Raw genomic sequence first — 24,566 nt, forward strand, 5'->3', positions numbered from 1 at the left:
ATCATATTATTTTATTCTTTGGAAGCATAACATAACACCTTTCTATTCTGAGGAAGAAGTATGTTCCAGTTTATTTTCCTACTACACAGCAAGAAAGATTACATTGATTTCAGATGAAAATACTAGAGAAGATCAAAGATAGAGTAACAAGAGAATAAAAAGAACTTATGCAATTAATGAACAAGCACTTTCATTTAATTGACATGAAGAGACTGCAGTGCATCTACTTTCTCAAAAAAATATTCACAGATGTCACATAAAAGTTCTTAGCTACAAAAAATTCAAAATGCTTAATCAAAAACATACTAATAAGACTTTTCAACATTTCCAGCTTCCTGTTGCAGTTCATCTTGTATTACTTGAATTACTGAAAATGCACATGAAATACAAAAATAAGGACAGAAGTATTCAGGTCACAACAGAATTCACAAACCACTAATAAATGCTATTTCAGGCAGATGATTATAAACTAAACTCCACTAAAATTAAATATGGGGACTTAACAAATACTATAAAATAACCTTTATAATACATTACTTCTTTAAAGGAGGTCAGTATCCAATTTTCTGCTCTCACAGTCCCTTACTCATTCTCCAAGCCACTACAGTCTCATTTTTCCAGACCTGCAGACTTCAATGTGTAGGATGACAAAAGTTCCTCTCTTGTTTTGAGCTTACTACTTCTGTCTCAGTGGTTCCCCCTGGCTTACAGCCAGAGGTTAAACCTGCTCTACCAAGGCAAGAAAATGTTGCAGGAACATTGTGCTGGGTAAAGATCTTTTAAAATCCAGACATTTGAGCAAGAAATAGAATGGACACTACCATTCTCTAACAGCCCCTTCTGAAGAATAAATTAGAATCATCTTATTCTTTTCTCTAGTCTTCTCAGCAAAAAGAGGTTTTCACTTTAGATGCTCTACAGATACCTTGACTTCAGATCCTAAAGGGATGTGTTTATGCACTTTGCTTAGAGCTAAGGGTGGCTTGGCTTCATTTTAATACAGTGAAATAAAACCTGTGCTTCCTCATTTAAGAAAAGGTAGTGATATTTTTCACTAGAAACTAATAAAGGATGTTCAAATTCAGGTCTATCTTGCAGAGTAACTGAACTGCTAGGATAACTCAAGCAGATTTTGCTGCTCTGTGACACACAAACATGACCCCCACAAACACACACATATGCTTGGCAGTAGAGACAAGCCCTGCAGGAGTTTACAGAGCATAAAGAATGTGTGCACCCATTTCTTCAAAACTAATGCTCTGCACTTGTTAACTTTAACCTTAAATGCTGTATTTTCCCAGTGTAAGCTCTTCTTCAGGCTGACAGATATATAAGTGCTTCTAATGCCACCAGCAGTACTTTATTTAGTATTGTGGTGCATAATTTCAAAGGGAATATGCATGACATCCAAATTTTAAAGGAAACAAAAACCCCTGAAGAGCTCCCAACCTTTAAGTGAACTCTTGACCTTATGAATCAATGGAGAAAAATCTTCCAGCTTCACTAAAGTTAGAATTTCATGTCTCCTTAGAAGCATTATTACAAGTAATTTGATTTCTGCAGAAATTATGTTTGCAACAGGATCCAAAGTCAATGAAGTTAAATCACTATTGATCAATTCCCACTTTTCAAAAAAGACTCAAATGAAACCAGAGGCCAGAAATCTTGAGCCCTGGTGACCTCCCATATTTGAGGACCCATTTAGCATCATGCTGTCTCATTGAAGCACCATGGAGTCATAATTTCCAAACATATGGAATAATGCATAATGTGCAACATGGCATTATGATGCACATATGCCACATATATATGAAGCACATCTCATGCTTCCACATCTCTTAAGAGATAAATATTATCCCTTTTCTCTTGGATGAAATGCAGAAAATTTTGACGAGGAAAATGTCTCATTTTTTTAAAGTAAAATTTACAAGTAGAACTAAAAATAAATATACATGCTGGCTAGAGCTATCTAAATATTGCTCTGTCATTCAACTCAATGTTCCACTTTAATTGATTTTAAATTAACTTCCTCCACAATTGCACCTTTCAGCTAGTCCACAATGGACAAATAACTCACCAAGTTTGTATCATGCTGGTTTCAAAATGTGTATGTGCAATATATAACAGAAATACATATACATATTTATATAGACACATAAATACAAACAGCACTTTTGTCCATTAAACATCTATGCCATGGAATGATAAACACTGTAACAAACTAGAACAAGTTATTTTCCTGAGCTGCCCTAGACTGGCAAGGTAATGTAAATAATTGAAAAGAAATACAAAAATATCTCTCAGTTCATTTTGTAGCAGTAGGATGAACAGACATTCAAGAGGCAATTCACAGTCAACAGGCCATTCCAGAGCTGACGCTGACAGGGGCTACATAGATTGTTTTAGAGGTGAAATGGTTGGTCTCAAGTGGGGAGCATGAGGGGCTGCAAGCTGGGATTACCTGCGCACTGCAGCAGCAAAGCTGCTGTGGAGCTGACAGGGAGCTGTGCCAGCAGTACCGGCCCAGCTACGCTGAACTGGGAGCTGCTTGCTGACAGAATCCATTGGGCTGCACAATGGCCACAGGAAGTTTTTGTCTGTGGCACATGAGTATGATGAGCTGCTGCTTCTCCCAGTTCCTGCCCATTCCTGAGGGTTCCTTCAACAATCACACCCTAAGTACTGCTGGCCCATGAAAAGTTTACTGTGTGGCACCAGAAAACAGTGAATAAACTGCGATTAAAAACTACTAAAATAAGCAACATTAAAATATTAGAAAGTGAAGATTCTTAATTTTTTTTTTGCTTAGATCAGCAGCCTGGGGTTTTCTGTGTTCTACTGAACCACCAGTTTGTTATATGGTTGTACACAGCAAGATGCTGTACACAGACTCCAGCCAAGAAAAACTGGACTGTGCACCTCCATGAGAAAAGTACTGCAGATGACACTAGCACTTTGCTCTAGTGAAGCAATACAAAATGCCACCATGGAAGAAACAACATCATTAAAAAAATAATTTAAAATAGGTATATTCATGTTTTCTCAAACGTAGCCAGCACTTCCTAGTACCCCATGCCTGAGAGGCCACAACAGCACATTGGGTGTCCCACAGCCGCAATTCCAGAGGCAAGGCTCCCTCCAGTGTCACCTCACCTGACTGGCAACCAGGGAAGCTGCCTCCCCACAAGGACAGTGGTCACTGGCAGGCACCCAAACTGCCCACACAACCTGGCCACTCCTGGCAAAGGCAGTGACTGTCCCAAGGGCAAAGCATGACCCACACAGCTCCCACCTGCACCAGTCTCCTCCTGTAATGCATTTGGCACCTGTGCTCTTACTTACCCCAGCAATAACTGCTGGTCAACACACCTGTGGCAGACACAGCCACTGTCAACTCTGGAACTTCACTGGCCATGAGGATCTTTTGCTTTGATTTGAAACAAAGGTGTTCTTATGATTTATCTTCTATTTTCCCAATCCTGCAGAAATCTCCCAGCCCAGTGCAAACCTTTTGTACAGCGTATCTTAACGAAACAAATCCTGATAATGCCCCCAAGCTCAAGATGTAATTCTTGCATTACGAACCTGGAAAATAATGGTAAATATTCAAGCAGTTTCCATCCTCTTTCACATGAGGAATGGCTTTGTGATGTGTTTGTCTGAGGAAGACTACAAGTAAAATGTCTCCTCTATATCCCTCCTACCGTTTGGGCACTCATGTCCTAATTGTGCAGGTTAGGTTCACAGTTAATTAGATCCCAGAGATACATGGGATTCCTAGGAGTGAAAGACATGTAATATTTTGCAGGATCTCATTATAATCTTGAATGGCTTGAGAAATTAGGCTACATTATCCTGTGGAAACCCAGAGCACCGGGAATATTTCTCTGTCTGCTCTGGGGTGCCCTGACCCCCAGGGGAACACTGACTTTGACCCTCATTCATGGAGAAAGTTTCCTAGACTTCAAGACAGACTAGAATCCACAAAAGTGTGAAATAGATTATAGAGAGTAGTGTAGGTGTATCACTTGGTGATAAATTTAGGTTTGGGGATTTTTAGTATGTTGTGGATGGAAGCAAGATGGAGGGCACAGGATGTCATCCTGGGTTTCTTCTTCATCCTTCTTCCTTCTTCTTCATGGGTTTGGGTGGCATTTTGTAATTGGGCAGAAAAGTCCACATTGCGGCTCCTCGGGATCAGTTATTGGGTTAAAAGGGAAAATAATCTAGGTGTCAGTTCTTAATTGGATAGTTTAGTCTTAAAAGACCTTATAACAAGAGATTGTTGACCATTTTGTGCCTTCTAATGAAAAGCTGCCGAACTCACAGTAGTGAGACTGTTTTACTGATAAGAGATAATAAACACCTGAGTCCAAACATGAACTACTGTCTCAAGTGCCTTCAATCCAGACCCAGAGAAACCAGTATTATCCCAGATATTTATATTTTATATATAGTATAACAAAAAACCATACTGTAACTCTGTATGCCCTTATAAAGTAAATCCATGAGATTTGGGAAAATGCTGCATCTTCCTTGCCCTGAACTCATCTTCATATTTGATTAAACAACACTCCAATTAGGAACAAGATGGAAGCAAATATCCTCTAGACAGAAATCTGTATTATGATGTACATCACATCAGGACATTAGGAATTTTTTCCTAATGACACAACAGATGTCAATAGTAATAACTATCATTCACAGAGATAAAGAACAAGCAAACACATCCTCTGAAAGGTCTAATGCACGACAGTGAAAAATACTATTTAAAAAAATAAATCATTGAGGATATGTAGTTTAGTGCTTAAGTTGGCTATTCCTAAACTGCTTTTGAAGCAGAACATTTTCAAGCACCTGCATCATTTACCTGCAGCAGCTCTATAGATGTGAGGGTGCCTTAATGCTGCTAATGGCAAACAGCCAGATTTCAGAAACAACAAACCAGTTTAGAAATAGCCACTTCCACCACTCACCATTGCTACCCAGGAGCTGCAAAGGTGGAATGGCAGATTACACTTGAATCAGTTTGTCAGGAAGAACTAGTCAAAGCAGAAAAAAGCCCCACAAAAAAGAAGAAGCTTGAAATTAATACATGGGTTAATACACTGTGATTCCCTTATAAGGGTAAAGAAATAGGTAAAGATTTCTTCCAGTGCTATTTCCTAGGGAATGAAAACAAAAGATTGTTTTGAAAGAAACAAATTCCTAATCCAAAAACCAAGCAAAAATACCACTTTAGAAGAAAAACTGTTGAAGAGACCCTATTTCTCTTTTAGATTTAATCTACTTTTTAAAAGAGACTTAAGATGGAATAAACTCCTCAAATTTAATTAATTGAAATTAATTGAACTGCGGCTTTTTGCAGCATTTTATGAGCTCGTGAGAAGACTGTACGCAGCTGAGGTGGACTGCTGGAAAATGCTGAATACTCCCGCATGCACCAAGAATTTAGAAGCTGAATTGACTCTAAGAAAAGAATCCTTTCTTGGGATTGCTAGACATGGCAAAAGCTCCTCTCAGGTTAAGTCTTCACTTGAGCCAGAGATCAGATTCATGTCCATCCCCAAAGACAGACACTGATTATTTACACATGATCCTGTGTCTAGGCAGGATGTTTTCTTCTGGAAAAGATCAGAAAGAAGCAAATATACAATGTTTCCAAAACATATACACGTGCTTCTATAGTAAGAAAAGCAGTCAAGATTTGGATATTAAATCTTTGGGGAGCACATAGTATTTTGTAAAATTATTTTGATAGTGCTTAGATAGATTATTTTGATCTATAGGCCACTTCCACAACAGCCACAAGTCACCTAGCCAATGGCCACCTGGTTAAACCCTAAAGGCCAGGTAATCCCTAGGAATTCATCACCACCAACTCACTTTCCATGTCTTCAAGTGTGTTTTCATTCACCTACAGGTGAATCACTAAATTTAAATACTTGTAATCAATATCTCCTGATGCTCTCTTTCTTGGAAATAGCCTCATTCTCTTCCTTTGAGATCCAGAGCATCTATTGGTTTCTAAAGCAGAAAACAGTCTTTTGGAGTAAATGCCTAGGACTTGCACAGGTTTAAACACATTCTTCCCATTCTTAGATAATGGACATAGCTAAATATGCTCTAAATATGCTCTATAGCTCTAAAATGGTGAGACTGGAAAAGCGAAACTTTGCTGAGCAGACCAATGTGGATAGAGAATCTGAAAATCCATGCCATTCCTAGGGACAGTGACAGGTTTCCCAGGAGATTCTGTGTCATCCTGGTTTTTTAAGATTTTCTAAGCCTTCTGATGTTGACATTCTTGTAGCGAACTTTCTCACACACTTTCTGTAAATAACTCATTGTTTTGCATTCCTTTATAGAGGAAGAGAAAGTTGATAGAGTGTTGGTTTGTCCAGTGTCATTGGAGAGGTGGCACTGTCACCCTCCAATCCACTGTCACTCTTAGAAAACTATAAATGTTAGAGTCAGAAAATAAACTTCCCCTTTTCTTCACCTTGAGAACAGCGGTGTGCGCTTCTTTCTTTCGTGTCCTATAGAGACAGTTCTGTTTCTATATATGGACACAAGAAGGAATTTAGCACCTTCCTATGTTTTTACACAGGGACATTGTATTTTATAACAATGAAAAAAAGACAACCCAGAAGAATTTACAGTCTGGGATTGCTAAAAGCATCTTTTGCCTTCCTTGAAACTCAATTAGGAAGGCACACATTGCTCTATAAATTAACCGGGAAGGTTACGATCTGTCTCCTGGGAAGCACCAATCCAAAACTCATTTGTAGCTGTGCATGTTTCACATGCAGAATTAGGATCCTCATCAAGCACAATAAGCCATCACTTCAAGAAATTTCTACCAAAATAAATTGATGATATCAAGAAGCTGGAGGTAATAATTCTCCTCTTTCCACTTCTCCTTTGTGACCTTCCGCATCTCTGACCGAGACACCACGGACATGAAACCACGAACTGCATCTTAAGCATGTGATACATAGAGAAACATTTGTTCTTTACTGATAATTATCAACACTTAAATGTGTTGCTGCATAAGTCACTTTTCTTATAACAGTTACATTAATCATATTACATGCTTTTTCCAAAGCAGGCATTTTTGCAGTGCTTCAATCTTAGCAGAAGCTGACTCTCTGGGGAAAGACAAGTACTAAAGCTTCCCACAAGGTGGCACGGTTCCCTTTGCTGAAATCCAGCATTAAATGTGCCATAGAGACACTGGTTTTTTCCACAAATGTACTGGCCAATGTCATTATTAAGTTTAGATAGGTTGAAGATCTCTAACATACCTCTAACAAAGTTCATTTTAACAAATTCTTCCAATATATAGTTTAATGAGTTAAAAGAACCTTTCTTCTCTTATGATGAAATGAAGAAAAAGGATTTATCTGTGCTTGCTGCTCCACAAAAGCTTCAATCAAAGATAGTTAAGGCAGATAATATGGCAAGGGAGAGCCTAAAAGGCTGAAAATATTTGATTTTTTCAAGTCATCTGTTTCAAAGCCTATCAGACTTCTTTCAGTCTTTCCATATTTGGGGTAAAATGGACTAGCAAGGAATCTACCTACCCCATCCCCTTCCCATCCATGTGAGAAATAAAGATCTCAGAGCATTTTCCACAGTGAAGACTGTCCCTGCTGTTTCTGGACCACTTGCCATTCCTGTGAGATATAGCCATAGTTGCCCTGTCCTTGGGACAGAGGCAGATGCACTGAACAGCTCTGCCCTCAGCCTCTCCTGCTGCAAATCAGTGTCAGCACTGCTGAGCTTCACCTGCAGGACCACACAGTACCTGCTCTGGTCACTGCTGCCCCTGCACAGCATCTGCATTGGGCAGAAATCAGGCAAGGTGCTTTGAACCAAGTGATCTTTAAAAAGGCAAAAACATGTCTAGTATCTCCTCTATTTCTTGTCTTGCTCCTCTCAATCACTTCTGTGACTGTTTCAGTGCTCAGTTTTGATTACCCATATAAGCATTATCAGCATAGTTTTGCCTGAAGTGGTAAAACAAAAGCAGTTGTGAGAGACAAAAGAGGACAAGCTTTTGGCACTGTCCCATTTCACAGACACCAGAGAGGTACCTGATCCAAAAATACTGAAGTTTAAACAGCAAGTGAGAGAGGGAAGGGAGGTGATGGCACAAGTTATTTGTCCACAAAACTACTGCCATAGTCCTCCATGCAGAAACACCTCAAGAAATACTCAGTGCAAATCACCTGGTAAAATCATAGACATATCAAAATACTGCCTCCCTTTAAAGCCTTCCATACTGTAAGGCTCATCACGAAAAGAACAACTCTATTGTTCTCAGGACTGGAACCTAAAGCTCCTCACTCCTTCAACTCCACTTACTGTGCTCAGAATTTAGCACTTGCTTTTAAACTACCAGTGAGCCAAGAAAAGTACTTACTATTACAACTATTTACATCTGAAATAAATATCACAAGCCAAATAATCAAGATGACAAAGAAAATTAAGTGCCATGATCAGTCTGTTTTCTCTCTTCAAATGTATCATTAATGCTATTAAAATTATCAACTCTGTTACATACATATTTGTTCCTGCAAATAAGTAGCTTCAGATCCTGTCAGGGCTGCAGCTGTATGGCACAGTGTCATGGTTCACTTTTTTAAATTACTTGTAGTTTCAATTGTAGAGATTCATATACACCCTTAATAATGGATGCAAGCAAAAGGCAAAACTATCAACAAGGCAAATCTGGAGATAGATATGCAAGCATACAAAACTTTCTGCTGCTTCTTTCTCCTCAAAACCCTTAGATTCCAACAGTAAAAGCTTTGATTTAATTATGGTGCTTTGTCACATAACGGTCTAATTTTTCTCTATGAAGTTCATTTTCAAAGTAGGCTGCATTCTCTCTTCCAAAAAATGAAGTTTCTTGTTCTAAAAGGTAACTTCCTTGTTAGTAGCTGTAAGTTGAAGCACACACAAAAAAAGACGAGTACTTTAAAAAGGGACAAACTTGAAAATAAAGAGAAAATTCTGTCACTGAATGCCCCTGGAAACTATCTAAAGATAATAAAAACCAGAGTCCTCTCTGAGACAGACACTCACTTAGCTGTGCAAGAGGACAGTTATTACAGTGGGACAGTGGAATCTTGTGCTCTAAAATCCAATTTCCCGGCTTACATGATTTCAAAATAAGCCACACTTTCCTGATCCAACCAAATGAAGCTTTAGATCTGCAAACTCCTTTGATGGAATTAGTCTTGCATGGTCAATCCACATTGTGCCAAGAGGAGGGGTACACTTAATTTCAAAACTTAGGAGGCATTCTGCACCTTGCAAGTTTATGCTTACAACTGCTAGATTTTTAATTGTTATACCATGTATACAGACCTTGGCTTCTGGATCACTGTTGATGCTGCAAGAATCATCATCATCAGATTGTGGACCATTTCTGTGACATAAAAAAACCAAACCAAAATCAGTCTTAAAATCATATGAAAATTACAGCACAACACAAAACAGAGTTGGTCATTCCACTGAGACCTCTGAAGTCATTGTACCTGAGCTTCAAAGAGGCATAGCGTAACGTTGCTCCTTCAAACTCCTTCAGACTTGGGTCTGGGTTCACAGTGGCTGCATGCAGGTCCTAGAGATGGAGGCAATGCTATTAGTATAGTTTTAATACTATTATAATAGTATTAAGTACACCATCATGTTATTTCTTATCTCAAAGGGAAATTAAATCCTCCCTGCAAAGAAGCGATAGTATTTCTGGCTGAAGTTGAAAAGAGGCATGCAGATATAGAGATGTGTATATATATATATTTCTCAAGCTGCATTTCATTCAGTGCAGGCATCTTATTTGTTACATCATGGCAGTTGCCCTGCTAGTTTAGACTGAATCCATTCCAAGTGGAAAGATAGAAAAGGCAGCATGTTTGTGAGCTAGACATCCCTAGCAGTACCCCCATTCACTTTGGCCTAGGTTATGAATGACATTCATGGAAAAATAAAAGGGGAAAACAGCCACTGCCATGCAAAAAAACAAGGGTAATAGTAGTAAAGGTTCTAAAATCTGACAATATACTTGCCTTCCAAATGTCACTATTAATCTTTCCCCCATTCAGTACAGCAAAATCACTCCATGGCTGTTTCTAGACACATAATTATTCACACAGGAAGAAGCACATTGATAAAAAAAAAAAAAAAGAAAAAGAAAAAAAGGAAAAGAAAAAAAACACAAGACACTGTTGTTAGCATTGATATTTACAGGATGGGTTAGGGAACAGATCACCTCAAACTTCAACTACTTACTCCACTATAGCATGGCATTTGGAGGGAAGGGGAGAGAAGACATGCCTCTAACAGTTACTTACCAAAACAAATGATCGAAACAAGGAAAGTTAATATAAATTAGGAACAGACAATGAAATTACTCTTTAACTATGATCTTAAAAGCAAGCAAAATGAATCTGAATATGAATGTTGGCCACAGCTGCTAAAGCCTTTGATCAACAGCAATTAAGGGGAAACATTAGGATTTCCATTTGATTGGTACTTTTGTTAAAAGACCCTAATGGTAGTGGGACTAGAAAGACTGAAACACAAAAAAAATATATACAAGGGTAAGATACACACAAGGTAAATATCAAATATTTCTAGAGAGAAAGCACAAGAAAAGGGCAAGAAGGGAAGAAGGATTAGTAAGGAATGCAGAGATTTCTTGCTGAAAAAGTAGTTTTGAAAAGTCTACCAGCTTTTTTAAAAAACGACCCCAAACCAAACAAAGCACCCACCCTATCCTTTTCCATTCAAGTTTCTCAAAGATTTTCAGAGGTATTCAGTGGTACAATCAAACAACCAGCAGTGTGTCTAGCACTTAACAACCTGAGCGAGGTACAGGCTTTTCTGTAAAGCTTGAGAAGAACAGCTGATGCTGGAGTGCCTCTCTCCTCTGTCTCACCTGGAGAGAATTCCCACAGTCCTCAATAAAAGCCAGATTTCATTGCTTGGAGACCCAGAGCCACCTCTTTATAGCTTCACCAAATAAGAAATCCTGAAATTATTTCCCCTTCTAAGATGAGCTCTGCTGGGCTGTCCAGCCCAGCCCCAAGGTGAAGTGGTACCCACTAACATGGCCCAAAGTATTCATCTGCAGGGTGGACCTCTCACCTGAGGAGCATTCTCAGTATACCCCCACTGAAGGAATTATTTTGTAAGAAACAACTCCCAGGAATAACCCTTTCCTACTGTGCCTTTGAATTAATTGAGTTGTTACCTTTTCCTCCCAAGTCCCTTCTCTTTGATTACCAGCTGCTGGTGGTTGTGTTACCTACAGAAGAACCTCTAGAGGTGTTCAAGACCTGGGATGAGTTAGGCTATAAGAAGACACAACTTCCATCACCAACTACTCCTATGACCTCAAAGAAGCTCTTATTGAAACTTAAACACAACAGCTTTTCCTCTGCACAGGAGATGGGAAAGAGGCAGCAAAATTTCTAAAATTTGAAAAAGAATGTTACAAAAGACAAGGATTCAAAAAGGAAGTAATTTGACAACACACAAGAGAAGAGAGGGATCTAAAACGAAGTCAAATTTAAACAGCTGTGCAAAACCAAAATACATTTTCATGCTTTTGAGGGGGAGGAAGGGAAGGAATGTTACAGGTTATTCATATTTAGCATTTATTAGCATTTTTGTTAAATCAGCAGGATTTTTGCATAATGCTTAACCCATAATTGCTTTGGATTGAAATTTACTGATTATCTTGTGAAAGAAAAATTGCCTTGCACTTCATGTAAAAGTAAGACATTTTCACATTATTTTCCTTTTTAAGACATTTTTCCATTTCTATGCACGACACCATCATTCCTCCCTACCATTTTTTAAAAATTCTCTGTTCAACAGTAATAACTGTTTTTCTTTATGCTAAATATCCAGAGTAAGCTACAACATAAAAATGGCTGAATTGATCTGTTCTTTGTTGACTGCCCTCAGCTGTGAGCCACATTCTACCAAATGAAGCAAAGCTTCTGTATATTACATTATTTAAGAGACAGGGACACAAAATAAAATGAAGGAAAAAAGAAGGACACAAGACAAAGGGCAAAAAGGTGTTACTTGGGGGGGTGGGAAAAATGGTGTTTCTAAATGTTTGTTTGACAAACTCATAACCTGAAAAAGCCCAAATAAACTCATTTCAAGACTGGCACATGATGCTTTACAGACAAATGTGACTTAGATAAAGTATTTTTATGGACTCACAGAAGCCAATTGGTTCAGATATCAAATACTACCCATGCTAGTCCTCAATCCTAGATTATACTCCTTTATCTGCCTAAAACCTTTTCAGAATGAAGCAATACAAACCCAGCATGGGGGAATGAGCTAAACCAGCCCTAAACCATTCCCTTGAAGCACAGGCCTCCAGCAGCAATGAGGGAAGCAGCAGCACACAGCTCACACATGGGTCCAGCTGGCAGGTGGACACAAGTGATGCTGTCAGTGGTAGTGCTGGGATAGAAGCATTTGGGAGCCCCCAGTCTAGACTGAATTCCCAATCTTCTGTGAAGTGTCAGGTTGACCTTATCACAGACATCTGCATTATTCTTTCCCAGGGAGGGAAAGGAGGAGCACTTGTGCATGCAGCAGTGCAGGGAACAGGAATGGAAACAAATATTGCCTGCCAGTGACTTGGAGATGATACAGTGCTGGCATGTATCAACTGCAGAGAGACTAAAACCCAAAGATTCATGATAGCTGACACTGTCAAATTATTTCATTACTCCTATCTCAAACACACACTATGACTTATTTCTCTTTTACTGCTCTGCACTGGGGTTCTGTTCTGAACCAGCTGAATCACAAAGGATTCTTCCTCCACTTCCTTTTAGTAAAGCTTGGCATCTGTGGTTTCAAGAAATGCAAGACTTCTTCTAACAGTTCCCACTATAACTCCAGCCGTGCTTGGAGCCTCTGTAGCTGTTTCAGTATTTGGAAGTGGACAAAATCCTGAGCCCAACTCATGCTCTTGTTTTGAGCTCCCACACTCCAAGACTGCTGGTATGTTATTGGAATGCTATCTTAATGATCACTGAGTCAAAAAGCCAGTGCTGCTCCAATAACCCAAAGATGCTGATCAATGGATGCAGAAACTGACAAAAAGCAAATGCTTTTGCCTATATCTACAATACCTACATGATATCATACTAATATGGATTTTGGGGAAGTGCTTATTTCTGTATCACCTTTTACAGCACAGTACATGATCTTGGTGCTACCATAGAACTGTCTATACAAAAAGTCTTTGCTGGAACAAATTCCTTGCTGAATTAGAACTGCCATATCAAAACTTAGGTGAGCCTACTACATGTATATGTCTTACTTAATACATCTATACTGTATTAAAATCTATGTTATTATAATTAATACATTTTGTACTCTGGTGATGCTGTTGAGAATTAATGATTATTATTTATAATCACAAACTATATTTCATTTAAAGCAAACAATCATGAAAAGTTAAAAATACACATAATACATTACCAGCAAGTCTGAAATTTTAATTGTAAAGACACTTTAAACAGAAGTAGGAAAATATTTCAAATTAAAATATGGTTTTTTTCTTCTGCAGTTTACCAACCATACTGATTTCTGGGTTTTTGTGAAAATCATCTCTAATTTACTAATTAAGGTCCCATTCTCTACATCCTACAGTTAGAAAAATAGTAACAGTAAAGTTATATTCTTCACATGTACATTACAGGAATTTATACTAGAAGTTTGTGCAGCCCTTTACATTCAGCATTTCTGAATTATTTTTTGTTTTCTAGCAGAATTACAACAGGTACAGCTCTTTCTCCATGAATCCTCTCAGAAATTACTTCCAGCATGCCTGGTGCACAGTAATGAAATGTGTTCAAGTCTGCAGACCTTATAAGTAGCATTTCTGAACATGTGAGAACAACCTTTCTAAAATAATGAACAAGACTGTATGTATTTAAGCCTACACAGGATAAAAGTTTTAGGGTGAAGATGGTAATACATATTTGAATGTCCTTAACTCCTCTTAACTTCCATGTAAGTTAGTTTGATGTATATATGAACAAAATCAAAAAATGTTCTCTCTAAATGAATTAAAAACCAAAAAAACAAACCCCTAGGGATTGCCTGATCCAAAACTCAGAGCCAGTACAAAGACTTCTCCTGACAGAGCTGTGAACATTTTTCTGAAAATTCAGTATAAAAATAATTTAAAACCAACATTATATAATATTAGTATTTATTTCTATAGAAGTCTTCCCAGCATCCTAAAACAAAGTGACTGTATTTTTTGAAGCATACTCTTCTTTATGAGAATTGGTTTTAATTTTCTACCTACATGACACCAAACAAACCCTTGGATTGTGCCTGAAAGCATTACTTTAAAAGGCAGTACCATGTACTGCTCTTTCAGCACATGTGGAGGACAGAGTGTATCTCTCTGTTTCTCCTTAAAGCCTGATAGATATTTGATACTGGCAGGATGTACAGACACTTAAACCTGAGAACACTACATGTTTATTCAATAGAAACTACCCTGGAAAGGAACTAGTGTCTCAAATGAAGCCTGATATGTCTTTTGTGATACTCCTGCCAAATGAGCCAAAAAGAAGATGCAAACAAAGGATCCAGTCAGAAATCTTTCATGTGCAAAAATGGTATGTATCCTGTATCCATACAATGCAGCAATGCTTCAGAACTGCCAAAGTTTCACACTCATCAGGCACTGCCTGTCTAGCTTATCAGAGACATGTCTGATTTCATCCTACACATCCAAAGTTTAGGGTGTTTCATCAGGCACCACCATTATAAAATGAATATAGAGAATAGATACTTACGAGGTATTATCAACAAGTAGCTACACTTTGGGACATTATCAGGCCAGCTTAGCTATCAGCTAAACCTGCAAGTTCAAAAGGTTATTTCAATTTTCCTTACAGTATGTAGCCCACAAGAAGACACAGCAGGTTACCTCAGTTTCTGGAGTAGGAGATGGAGTAATGGAACCAAGCGATCCTTTTCGTGAGCCCTGGAGATCTGTTGGGATGGACACAGGACGCTGCCATTGAGTTGTTCCTGTTGGTATGTGCCAGTAGTAGATCCCAGCAACATCATTTATTTTTTTCCAACCAGGTGGTAAGTCTGGGTCTGTCTGAAATGAATGATCACTCCATATATCTGCTGAGAACAGGAAAAGAAAAAAAAATCACACAAAGACACAAACAGTTCTTCCATGGGTCTGCATACCTGGTAGTGCTGCTTTACAGTTCTTGGGCAAATGAATACCAGAAAAACATATCAAATTATGGAGACTCAGTGTAACATGATAGATGAATAACCTCTTGTTATACCGCTGCTCTTAGTCCCTTTTTGGAATGAAAAGTTCCTTTTTAGTCTATCCTTCAAGCCTTCTACTAGATATTTTATTATGGTTGCTTTTTTTCGGAGTCTCTCTCATTTCTGCTATCCAAATTTATGCACATACACACAAACAGACACACGAATGTCATGATAACTTGAAATAACTCTTACACTCCAAGGTACAAACCAGACTATTTCTCCCCCATAGCCACTTTAAAAGTTCTTAGACTACTAATTTACCCATTTGAGGACTAATCTGAGCAAGTTCTGCAGAAGAAATGCTAGATGATACCATTACACTCAAATGTAATAAAAAAACTTCACCTACGACCCAAACCCGAAATCAGCAACATTTCCATAATCAGTTCCAGAAGTTCACAAGAATTCTAAACATTTGCTTTTAAATGTCTCCTGTTGTGGTCTCTATGGCATTCAGCATGTAGTTCCTGACTCTAAGGTCTCATATGTTTTAAAACATATTCATCTTCAACCTTGCCCACTTTAGTTTCCCAGCTGAATAAATCGACTGCACTCTTCTCAACCACATAAAAGGCAAATAAATGCAAAACACTTTCCACAATTTGAGCCACATCATGCAAGAAGTAATGTGATCAAATATCTAAACATCACAATGAGGTATGTGTGCAACATCTGCAAGTCCAGTTTAAGCTTAAAGTTTAGGCACAGCTTCTGTCCTTGCTACACATACCTATGGATGTATACACAGCTACTCAAACATTCAGTCAGCAAAGTGTTAAGCTATGGTTGCATTAAACTGCTAATTTCAAACTAATCAACCAAAGATGCAGAGGAACCAACATACTGTTATTTATTGTTGCAATGATATGCAGCACCAGAAAGACCTAAACTGGAATTACCTTGAAGTAAAAGCAGACAAAACTGACAGCAGAAATAAAATTTTTAACCCAGGGACTTAAACAAAGAACACTTCTGCAACAATTAGTTACAAGACAAGAAATTATTATTAATTACAAGACAAAATATGTGAACAAGCAGTTGGAAGGAAATAATGTAAAATATCTGGAATAAGAAAATACCACTTAGCTGAATAATACTAATTTATTTTGAAAATTTATCCATTGGCAAAAATAAATACACCAAAATATGTTTTCATATGTCGAGAAATAAAATGGGAATTAGATTCATTTTCAATTAACATAGCTCAGGACTTCCAAAGAGCACCATTTCCCACACCAAATGACTGATTTGTGTCTATGTGCAGGTGCTCCTCAGGCAAAGGGACTGGTCTCAGACCATCTGATAAATATGGCTGAACAGAACAGCACCAGAGGATGGTGTTCATCCTGAAACACCACCCTCATGTTTGCTATGCAAACCTGCTTGAAAAAAACCCAAACAAACCTATGTGTGTCTGAGCCCATGCTGCAGAATGGCAGACTGCTGGGATAACCTTTCCACAGGCTGAGGCTTCTACCAGCATGACCTGGAGAGCCTCCCTAGTGCACTGGCTGTGCTAACAGATGGGAGCACTCAGTGTGCAGGGCAAAGGCAATGCAGTGCCACTAGAGATACCAGCACAAAGAAAAACAACAAAGTAAGCATCAACATACAAAATCTAACAAGATAGACAAATGTGCTTGAGGCATCAGAGACCTGCTACAGGATATCAGGACATCAGTGGCTTTACTCTGTTTGAATGTGGAATTATAGGTATTAAAATAATTTCCATCTGAATTTGGAAGATAATTTCAATGGCATGACATTTCAAAACATGAAATTTTTGTTACAGGGCAGCTGGGTGCTATCTCCACTTCCAAGAGAGCTTGGTGGTGATGATAAGCAAGGTGTGGGAGTTGGCGCCTCTCTGCTTAGATCCTTGTGCATGAGGAAACTTGAAGGCCAAGCAAACTTCCTTCCTGAAGAAAATACTCTTAAGTAAGGCAACATGTCTAACACAATACATTTTGTATTGAACTGGGAGTTGTACTTAGAAAAACAGGCCTGTATTTTACCCATGCATCTCTTCTTCAGGTGAAAATGAATCCCACCAATCAGCATGGCTAGGGCACTAATTTATGGACAAAAAGAGGACTCTTGAGTAAGAGGAAATGCAGCCCCAAAGGGCTTGAATTTGGCAGCATACATGACTTCAAAAGAGAGACTGTAAAAATGCTGTACAGAGGTACCAGAGAGCTGCAAGTTCTGCTCCTGGGAGGTGCAGCCAGTAATAGGACAATTTTAACTGTTATTTCACATGCTATACCCACATTTTTTGAAAACTGGGAGACAGCAGCAAGGTAGAGTCATACTATGACAGAAAATATATTCAGGGAAATCTGAGAGGTATCATTGCATCATTCAAACGACACATGCTTTGCTTTTCCAGGGATTTGTTTCAACCGAAGGATCTCATTTTGTCTCCTTGGAAGCAATGCAGCAGATGTGAGTGCACAGCCTCTGGCTAATGCAAATGCAGCTCTGCTGGAGTTAGTGGAAGCATGAGACTTTCAGTCAGTCTTTCTAGCTTAAAGAGGGCTTATTTCACAGCATGGGAGCAGAACGCCCAAGTGAGACTGCTTGTCTGCAAGGCTCAACAATACTGGCAAACACTCGATCTACACTATCTAAATGGGTTAAGTAATAAAATACCCACACTGTACAGAGATAAAGATGAGATACCTCTTTTTTGTTTCGTATTTCTAGCTTAGCTACCTCAATTCTTATGATGACTTTGAAACTATTTTTCTTCTGTTAAGATCCTCTGAAGAAAAGGGACACCATCCCAACACCAGATTTGATCGGGACTGATTGCCATTTTTTTACTTTCACAGTAAAATATTAACTGAAAAGGAGTGTTCATTGTCCAGGCTAGAAGCATGATGGTACAAATAGGAACACTTTCAGTGTTTTCCAAATATAAAAAAATAATCTGGCCAATAATAAATCTGTAAAATCCCTTCTGAATCTCTGGCCTTCCCATTGTTCACTTTGCAGCAGTGGATGCACAGTATAAATGAAGAATTCAAACTGAAAAGCACCTTGTTTGTAATACGAGATCTGCATCAAAGCTTTCTATGTAAAAAAATGCAGAGAAAGGGCCAGCAACAGCACCCAACATGTTGTTCCCATGTTTGGCCACCAATGGGAAACCACTACCTTCATATCTGATGTCTGTCTGCACAGCTGGGCTGAAGCATGATGAAGAGCTGGCCCACCATACCACATGTGTATTACAGATCCTGTCCCTCTAAACAACCAAGGGGAAGCACAAAAAGGAACTGGGAAGACAGGAGGATTAAAAGGTTTTAATAAAAGGAAAGAGGTGGGAGAAAGTGTTGTGGGGGTTTTTTTCTGAAATACCAAAATCTTGAAATGAAAATGTTTTACTTCAGTGTTCTGCATCTAAATAAAAGCAAAACTAAAGGAAAGCAAGGCCACAGAAACTCAAGTCTTTTGGAAGAGATGCCAATGACTTCAGCAGATCAAGGATTTCATCCTAAGGGAAGCATATTCCCGCACCCCACACACACACTGATGATCAAGTCAGGCACTGAAGGGAGAAGAAGACTTTGTATTAATGACTGAGGGCAAGTGAAATTCAAGGAGCACTCTCCATTCAACAGCACAATAGAAAGAACATAGGTCATGTACATTTTTATCCCATCTGTTTCCTGCAGATGGTTCAATGTGCAAGTTTAAATTGTTCGGTTTCAATGAAAAGAAGTCTCCAAAGACAACTTCTCACTTTCTATGCACTACAGCAAAATCAACAGCTTCACCTACTCAGATGATTCACACCAGTGATGGCCAGCAGGCAGCCTCACCTAAGCACCACTGCAAGAAGCATGAATGCTATCTCAGCAACAAATGCAGTACAAATACAAATCAACAGGTCAAATAATCATAAATCAGACATGTCTGCCTAATTTGGGGAATGTTACTAAACGAGGAGTGATAACCAGCCAGAAGCTGGTCATTTGTCACCATCTCTGCTCACAGCACGTAACTGGTTGTCATGGCAACTCTGTCATCCTCCTTGCCGAATTGCTGAACCAGCCACCAGTCACATGCACTTGGGGAGAGGAAGATTCTCTAACACTTTGCAGGAAAACATGCTGAAACGTGGGATTTACAGGCATACACGTAACCAAACTCTATCTGTGCCAAAATGATTTGCTGCTTTGATCAACTGTAAAATCAACCACAATCAGAAAAGACTGAATTTGTAAAAAATCCTAAGGAAGTTTGGGATGAATTGCCTGTACTATTTTTCTTTTTCATGAGATGCAATCTTTGTCTGGCTGTATAAATGAGTTACTACAAGCAGAAGCATTCAAGCAGAGATGACTAATCTAAAGGAAAGGAGAAGAAAGCAGATTTATCAACATTCAGGAAAAAAATCCAGAGACCACAACTAAACCCACTTGTTTTGCTGTCTTGGCTTATTTTCCCTTTCAACAACCAAAGCCCAAGCTGCTGATACAAGGACCACAATACCAGCACAACTACCAAAGAAAACAAGGGCAAGTGACTTCAGCAGGGGGGCTTCTCAAGAACTGCTGATGACAGTTGTGGATGAGGGCGATGGATGATAGTAACTGCCCTGCTTAAATGGGAGAATTTTGGGGCTCTCCAAGTTGTCTGCTCAGGAGCAGTACAGTCTGAGGGGCAGAGGTGAAGCTGTGAGAAGCCAGCACCACAGCTGGTGTTTGCAGGAGTTGATATGAGCATCAGCAGCAGCAGGAAAAAGTACTGCAGTAAGACTGTGAGGAAAGGTCTGTATGTTCCTTCCTGGAAAATGAGCAAAAAATAGGTAAACACAAGAGCCTGTTTACCAACCAAAAATATCTATCAACAAAACAAGCAGAGTCTGGTAAAGTAAGAAGGAAAGACTTGGAGGTGACCTGAATTGCTGTGTCAAGAGAGCTGATGTGGCAACAGATGGACCAGGAAGAAGTCAGCCTCTGTCCCAGCTGGAGGAGGGTGGCTGTTTAGCCAGGTGAAGCAGTGGTGAAAACATTAAATTATAGACATGTAGGAAGGATCATGTCAGCTTGAGCAAAAGCTGATGAATTGCTACCTGAAAAGTGCTGTACTGGAGACACATCCTACGGCTCTTCCACAAACCTCACTATGCGACAAGAGATCAATCTCTTGATTAGGGTGCTGATGGACATTAGGAGAGCTAATTAGGAGAGCTAGGCAACTAAGATCTACTGGGTCTGGATGGAACAGGTCTAATTTTTTTCTTAGCAGCCTGTAACGTACTGCACATTTTATTTGTAAGCAAAACAATGCTGGAAACATCCAGTGGTTTAGTTAATGCTAAGCAGTGCTTGCATAGGCCCAAGATCATCTCTATTCTCAGGCTCAAGCAGACAGGCTAGGCATTGTCCTGCTACTGCTAGTGTTTGCATCACTTTTTATAGATGATTATTTCTTTCTTCACTTACTAAGCTTTCTTTACCATGAGTCATGACTTCTTCTCATTTTTGCTCTCCCAGCTCTCTTCCCCATCTCACTGGTGGGAGGAAACAAGCAACAACAGAATTCAAAGCATATTAGCCAACCTAAGATCCAGGAAAAAATAAGCAGGTACCATCTGGGGTGGAATGAAAAAGAGTCCCAAACAAGTGAGGGCAGCATATAAATGAATGCCCTTTCCACCAACTTGGTGCTTAAATGAGACAGTGTCTGAGCAAAGTGCACCAATACCTTAGAAGCTTTCTACCAGACTACCAAAGTAGTCAGAATAATTTGCTACTGTTCTAGTGAGTGATCTACTGCTTATAAATACCTTTTGCATGTCACCATAGAATGGTTGGGGTTGGAAGAGACTTCTGGAGATCATCTTGTCCAATCCCCCTGCTAAAGCAGGTACACCTAGAGCAGGTCACACAGGATTGCATCCAGGTGGGTTTAGAATATCTCCAGAGAAGACAACTCCACAAACTCTCTGGGCAGCCTATTCCAGTGCTCTCACCCTCACAGTAAAGAATACAACCAGTATAACTGAGTTTCTAGCTGATTTGAAATACTAGTTCTCTATTCCTTCCACTAGATGGCAAAAGCTTTTACTTAAAGAGTAGCCCAAAACACAGCAGACTGTATACCTCTAAATTTGTCTAAATCCACTGTGATCATGCATTGTGTGACTGTGACCCAAAGGGCCTCCTCATCTCAAAGGACTCTGAGCAGCAAATAGTTCATCAGGAGCTATTCAAGAGTATTTTGGTTATCATTATTAGAAAGTTACTAAAAATGGTATTGCAAGTCAGCTTTCAGGGCTAAACCAGCCCAGCAGCAATCTGCATCTGCTTTTCTGATTTTTTTTTTGCATAGTATCTCTTCTTCCCGTGCTTTTCCCCATACAGAGCAGAACTGCAGCATATGATCCCATGTTCTGGGTTCATAACATATTTAACTACTTCATCTTGTTATAGAAACAGGGTTTTGTTTGGTCTAAAGAGGAAGAATTAAATGACCACCCCACCCAAGGGACTGCTATACTGACAGAGCAAAGCCTGTGAACACACTGTCCCACTGACCAGCAGGCACCTGCCCAGCACACCAAGGGAGAGCAATGTGTGCATACATGGAGTCCAGCCTTCCTTCCCTTCACATTTATCTGTCACAACAGCAGCAGTCAAGCATTTGGCAGAAAACCTGGGAAAATCACATTGATAGCAGCTCTGGATTTGTGTATTTCTCTCTTAAAATAAAGAGTCTGATTCTCCTGTCTCCTCAAAGTGGACTGGTATGCTAGTGTCAAACCATCCACAGAACAAACCAATAGTTTTGGGCAATGAACAAACATAGACAGGGATTTTCACACAAAACAGAAAGGTTCAGTCTATAACACTGACACCAAAGGTATTCAAGTTAAACACAGATGTCCTTCTGACTTCAAGACACAGGATGCCTGAAGAGCAGGAGGGGATGGTGTGCCAATGTCTGACATATGACAGTAGGGTCACCTCAATAGCTTCACTCTCCACAAAGAAACTCCTGCACCACAGTGCTTTACTTACAACTAACACTCTTGTTTTGCAGGCTTCAAATAGATTTCAGTATCTCCCAGCCTGTAACTCTCCATTTTACTGGGACTGGCTGAAGACACAAGTGGTTCCATCTCCTTTACACGTTTTGCTAGCAGCTAGTGCTTCTTACCTGGATACAAACCATGAAAGACAGAGGAACAGATCTTAATCCCTCCAATACACCTGCCATTAATCCCTGGGACAAAGAATGGCACAAGGTTGGACTCCACACTATTAATCCCATTTGTCTGAACAGAGGAATAGCTTTCTATCCTCTCTATTCTATTTCCATTGTATCCTCAATAGTTTAAATTGAGGATTGGCAATGTGAGTGAGTGCCACTTGAATCTGAATGACACAAGTAGTAAGACAGAGTATGGAAGAAAGAGTCTGACTAGCAGTCATCATTTTGTCTGTCTATTTTCGAAAAGAAACTGCATAAAAATATTTGCATTATAAACCAGGCACTGGGCAAAGGTAATTTTCTTCATCTAAAATATAATGAGGCCTACTGACTTCAGGAGTCAATGGAGAGAAAGGACTGCACTTCTCTGGAGAATATCCTGCATAAATATATTGATATACTCAGAAATTTTAGGGATGTGCTCATTAGTGGGTTTGTGCATATGAATGGCTAATTAAAAGCAAGTGAAGTTGCCCAATGGCACAGACATACAATTCAGCTGGTGGCTTGGCTAAATCTGCTTTTCCTAGACAGCTTCATTTAGAGCACTGTGGAAATACATGAGAAAAACCTTTTTCTGAATTTAATGATTCAGTGAAAACAGAACATAAAACTGAATTACAATGAATCTACTGTGTGAAATTAAATGTTTTACTTCACAAAAAAAAGCTAAGTTCGTGACAACAGTGATTTCCCCTCTCATATCCAAGCTCTGCTCATCCTTCAGCTCACACACTGCAGCAGAGGCTCTAGGACGCCATGAAAATGACTGCTTTATCTTCACAGCAACCTTGTGGGGCAGGAGAGCGCAAGCCCTGTTTTAAACAAAGTCAGGGGGTGTAGGAGAGCTCGGAGATGCAGTAAATAACTCCCTGGAGTCATGGACAGGCTCCAGGTCTGTGCAGGCTCCCTGCACCAAGCCCCAGACAAACACACACAGTGCACAGAGATCAGCCACTGTGCTCCAGTGTGACTACACATCAGAATCCCCTTCCATCCCCATCCTGCAGTATGGGCTGCTCTTTCTAGTATGACAAAACTTGGTCTATTTAGTACTATCAGTAAAAGCTGGAGTGTGACTTTTAACAATCTATAGAATGGATTGGTTTGCCACTTTAAAGCTGTAGTGAAATGTGCATTAGAGAGCAAACGGAAGGCTTCTGGTTTTTTCTGACATAGAAGCCAAAGATCTAATATTTCCCCATCTGCAAATTAATTTCATGTTGCTACAGTACTGAAGGGATGGGAAAATTTATTATGGTGAAAACCCACTTAGAGATGCATAAGCATGAAGTTGTGCACAAGCCTAGGAAGCAGCACATTGGCCCCATGGCCTGCCTGCAGTCAGAGACACTGAGGGGGAGGCTTGGGCACCTTGGGCAGCTCCAGCCCAAGCTGAGGGCTGGTAACACAGTGACCTCGAGCTTCACCTCCCAGCCTCACACTTGCAGACTTTTTATAAAAAGGAAAGCCAACAACCAAATAACTTTAACCTTTTCAAAAGTAATTTTGCTTCAGCTGAACTAAGTTTTTTCCTGCACAATGCATAGAGCCACCCATGAAGTGCCATGTACAGCATCTGCAAGAGGAAGGCTTCATGAATGGGGGCTTCTGACAGCAGATGGAAGCTCCAGGAGCTGGCTCTGTTTCACCTGCTGTGGGAGAGGGAGGCATGCTGATAGCACACATGGGTCTCTTAGCCCTGCAGTTTATTCAAGTATTTCACATCACTACATTGGTACATCAATTTTCTATTAAATCTTTTCTACTAAATCTAGTCATACTGTCAAAATACCTTCTGGTATGAAGAAATCTCAAAGATGCTAATCATCTTTGAAAGCATCCATCTAGGATTAGAAATACCAGTATTCTCATTCTCATATCTACTTCATGGCACTCCAGCACTAAAATTCTGATTTTTTCAGTGAGTGGATTCATGTATGTAATTGAAGCCAGACTTACAAATCTGC

General features: G+C 39.5%; 1 protein-coding gene across 13 annotated transcripts in view; it reads right to left on the bottom strand.

Moving 5' to 3' along the window:
- The window catches only part of APBB2 (amyloid beta precursor protein binding family B member 2), a 107,015-nt gene that overhangs the window by 46,328 nt on the left and 36,121 nt on the right, over positions 1–24,566 (bottom strand). For 6 of the 13 annotated variants that reach the window (XM_031055387.1, XM_031055360.1, XM_031055352.1 and 3 more), the window contains 4 exons: positions 15,002–15,210; positions 10,080–10,142; positions 9,549–9,634; positions 9,379–9,439 (listed from right to left, as the gene is read on the bottom strand). In XM_031055387.1, coding sequence (XP_030911247.1) covers positions 9,379–9,439; positions 9,549–9,634; positions 10,080–10,142; positions 15,002–15,210 — 419 coding nt within the window. The remainder of the gene's footprint in view (positions 1–9,378; positions 9,440–9,548; positions 9,635–10,079; positions 10,143–15,001; positions 15,211–24,566) is intronic. The other 7 variants (XM_031055347.1, XM_031055383.1, XM_031055373.1 and 4 more) reach the window with 3 other exon arrangements.

Source organism: Geospiza fortis, unplaced genomic scaffold (genome assembly GCF_000277835.1).
Source record: "Geospiza fortis unplaced genomic scaffold, GeoFor_1.0 scaffold40, whole genome shotgun sequence".
Classification (NCBI taxonomy): Eukaryota; Metazoa; Chordata; class Aves; order Passeriformes; family Thraupidae; genus Geospiza; species Geospiza fortis.